We start from the raw sequence: 3,052 nt of genomic DNA, 5'->3' as shown, positions 1-3,052 counted from the left end.
GGGGGGGGGGGCTGCCCCCATCTAACCTCTGCCTCGTATTTTTCGTCGGCCTCATATGATGTGCGTAGGCCAGGCGGGGCCTGGTAATGCGCAGGGGCATAAATCCAGTCCGTGGCCGCTAAGTGCCGCGCTGGAGCCGCGCTGGAGCCGCGCTGGAGAGCCGGCCGCTGCTGCAGCAGCAAACGCACCATGGCGTCGGCGGCCTCTGCTCCACCACCTCGACGAGAAATGTCACAATCGCCGTGACGTAATGAAGCGATTGTAATGCATCAATGGGCGCGAAATGGAAACGAGTGATTTATGGAGGTGAGGCAGCGTGTGCGCCGCGTTTGGCTCGGATAGGTATTTATGTCACGGAAATATATTATTTTTTTCCATGTACGCGACGCGCCTGCATGTGTTGTAATTCGTCAATACGTTTCCCTCTCGTGAATAAGGAGTCCTCTGATTGGCCGGGCCATTCTCAGCAGCAGTGCTGTGGAATAACACAAACACACACACACACACACACACACACACACACACACACACACACACACGCTCGCGCGCGGGCGCGCGCTTGACGCCGCCGCCATGGGGTGCGTCTACAGACGCGCATTCAATTAACTGAGGCGGGGCCGTATGGTCATGAAAGCGGGACAAATCAACATGAGTTCATTACAAGCGGCGCGGAGTACACCTCTCGACATTTATGGTTCTTGTTTCTTGGTCGTGCGACGTTAATCTCTTCCCGCGGGATTATTTTGTTTTTTCAAATGTGAGGCAGAGAGGGAGAAAGGAAATATTGAGTCTCTGGGGGTTCATTGAGGTGAAAGTAGATAGGCTATGTGTGTACATGAAGGCACGGTGCCAAGCTCAAGTTGTTGCTGTGTTTTTCTCTTCTTGTTCAATCTCTTTATTTTGTACTGGTTGTCACAATTTGGTGTGTGATTTGATATATCTGCATGTTGAGAAATGTGTTTTCGATTTACTCTTGTGCCGTTTATTACACCTATTTGAGTAGCCTTTTTTATGAACGCCTCGACAGAGTTGTCGTGGCGCAGCGTAGTGTTGCCATCTCTGTGTTCGTGTGGTAGTTATCGCCGTTTTATCGAGATGCGAATGGTAGTTAGCCTTGGGGTTTGTTGTGTTGTCGGTTACTGCCGAGCGTTTGCGTACAAACAGCGTACACCGAGCACACTCACGTGTTGGCGCGGTGTATATAGAGGGCATACTGGAGATGGGCATCGTTTTAAAACTCGCGACATTAAAGTCTAACGTTTTTTTACCCTATTGCTTTTCCAGACGATCTGACGGACGAGGAGGAGTCTGCCGAGCGCGGCGGACGCGCCGGGTCGCCGGGGGCAGCGGGCAGCTCGGGGGCGGTGCCGGGGGCGGAGGGCGACCTGCTGCCCCCGATGCACGCCTCCTCGCACCTGCCGCTGTTCCTCGAAGAGCCTCAGGACACCTACGTCATCAAGAACGCCCACGCCACGCTGCGGTGCTCGGCCATCAACGCGCTTCAGGTGAGTCGAGCGATTTGTCATACCGACCCGTCCTGCCTACCCGGCACAATGGTGGAGGTCATCCTCTCCGTGTGTCCACTGCCCCCCGCCACGCACCGCCAGGTCGCGCAAATGGTTTTCCACTGAGAGTGGCCAGGCGCGCGCGCGCGCACGCAGACACACACGGCGTCCCGCGGTGCTCTCTGGGCCGCCCCACGAGGTCCAGCACAGCACAGCGGGCCGAGGCCACGAACAAGGCCGAGTCGAGGCCGCTCAGGACCGCCTACTACCCCCACCCCTTCCAGCTCTTCCAGCTGATGTACTATACTACACCCTACACCCCCTTCCTGCCCCCCCCTTCCCCCGCCAACAACAACAACAGCAACGACGCCGTACATACGGCTTTGTAACATTGGGGCCCGACCCGACGCGGCGTATTCGGCTAATTAAGCCGTGTTGATTGGCGCGCGAGCCGAATGCCGCGCCGTTTAATGGCGAGCCGAAGCCGAATAACGGCGGAGGCGAGGCAGGTACACGACTGTGCGTTACAACCACCGGGAATACACGACACGCAATCAATTGAGGGACAACTTATGTGCCGTGCCGTGTCTTTGAATTTTCACGATGCGAGAGGGAATGGCGAGTGGTAGCATGCGCCGCCGTGCGCCATTTGCAACGATGACAATTTCCCTCGCAATTTTCCCTTTCTGACTTTCGAGTGTTGTACAAAGGAAATGGAACGGTAAGTGAAATTGTCATCGTGTTATCTTGGCCGTGACCAGCTAATGCCCTCTCCGTATCTGTAATTCCCTGCCTTTTCTTTTTGCCCCCCCCCCCCCCGCCCCTGCCGTCGCCCTTTCCCCCCCTCTCAACGCTCTCTCAGTGTGCTCTAACCTTTCTTTACCTTTTGTCGCCGCAGGTCTACTTCAAGTGCTCGAACGCGGGCAAGTCGGCGACCCACCAGCAGGAGTTTGTGGACCCGCACGACGGCGTGCGGCACGTGGAGGCCTCGGTGAACGTGACGCGCCAGGACGTGGAGGAGTTCTTTGGCGAGAAGTTCACGTGCACGTGCACCGCGTGGTCCTCGCGGGGCAAGATCCGCTCCCGCCCGGCCGCCGTCCAGTACGCCTGTGAGTATAAGACACGAGGAGTAGTTTTAACACTTTTTCATTTTTATTCCCCTCCGTCCTCTGTGTGGCGCTGGCCCTCGTAAGCGGATGACACATTGTTCCGCTGGGATGCCACGTGTTATCCGCGGATCATTGCGGGACGTCTATTCTCGGCGGCGTTATGATAATCTGGGCCTGATTGATGGGGAGAGATCGGGAGGGTCCGTCCTCGGCGTCCTCGGCCCCGGAGGCCAGCGCAGGACGTTGTGCCCCTCTGGGCTTGGGACCCATAGAGTCACGGCGACCCAACCTCAATACGACAAACGGTTCTCGTCTACTAAATTCTCGCGAGTCGACTGCCGCGCCAAGCCAAGCCAAGGAGAGGAGCTCGGCGAGCGAAGGCGTCCGCGTCCGCCACGGTAGAGCGTCCCCGGGTCTTACCGCCACCACGCCCTCCTG

General features: G+C 57.3%; 1 protein-coding gene across 1 annotated transcript in view; it reads left to right on the top strand.

Moving 5' to 3' along the window:
* The window catches only part of LOC127749353 (netrin receptor unc-5-like), a 100,931-nt gene extending 98,219 nt beyond the window's left edge, over nucleotides 1-2,712 (top strand). Inside the window, exons 3-4 of the mRNA XM_052267256.1 lie at nucleotides 1,285-1,505; nucleotides 2,404-2,712. Coding sequence (XP_052123216.1) covers nucleotides 1,285-1,505; nucleotides 2,404-2,697 — 515 coding nt within the window. The 3' untranslated portion in view covers nucleotides 2,698-2,712. The remainder of the gene's footprint in view (nucleotides 1-1,284; nucleotides 1,506-2,403) is intronic.
* Nucleotides 2,713-3,052: the final 340 nt, after the last annotated feature.

This window comes from Frankliniella occidentalis, unplaced genomic scaffold (genome assembly GCF_000697945.3).
Source record: "Frankliniella occidentalis isolate FOCC.00 unplaced genomic scaffold, Focc_3.1 Scaffold48, whole genome shotgun sequence".
In the NCBI taxonomy this organism is placed as follows: domain Eukaryota; kingdom Metazoa; phylum Arthropoda; class Insecta; order Thysanoptera; family Thripidae; genus Frankliniella; species Frankliniella occidentalis.
The sequence above is the reverse complement of the archived record's forward strand: the minus strand, read 5'-3'. Positions and strand labels throughout refer to the sequence as shown.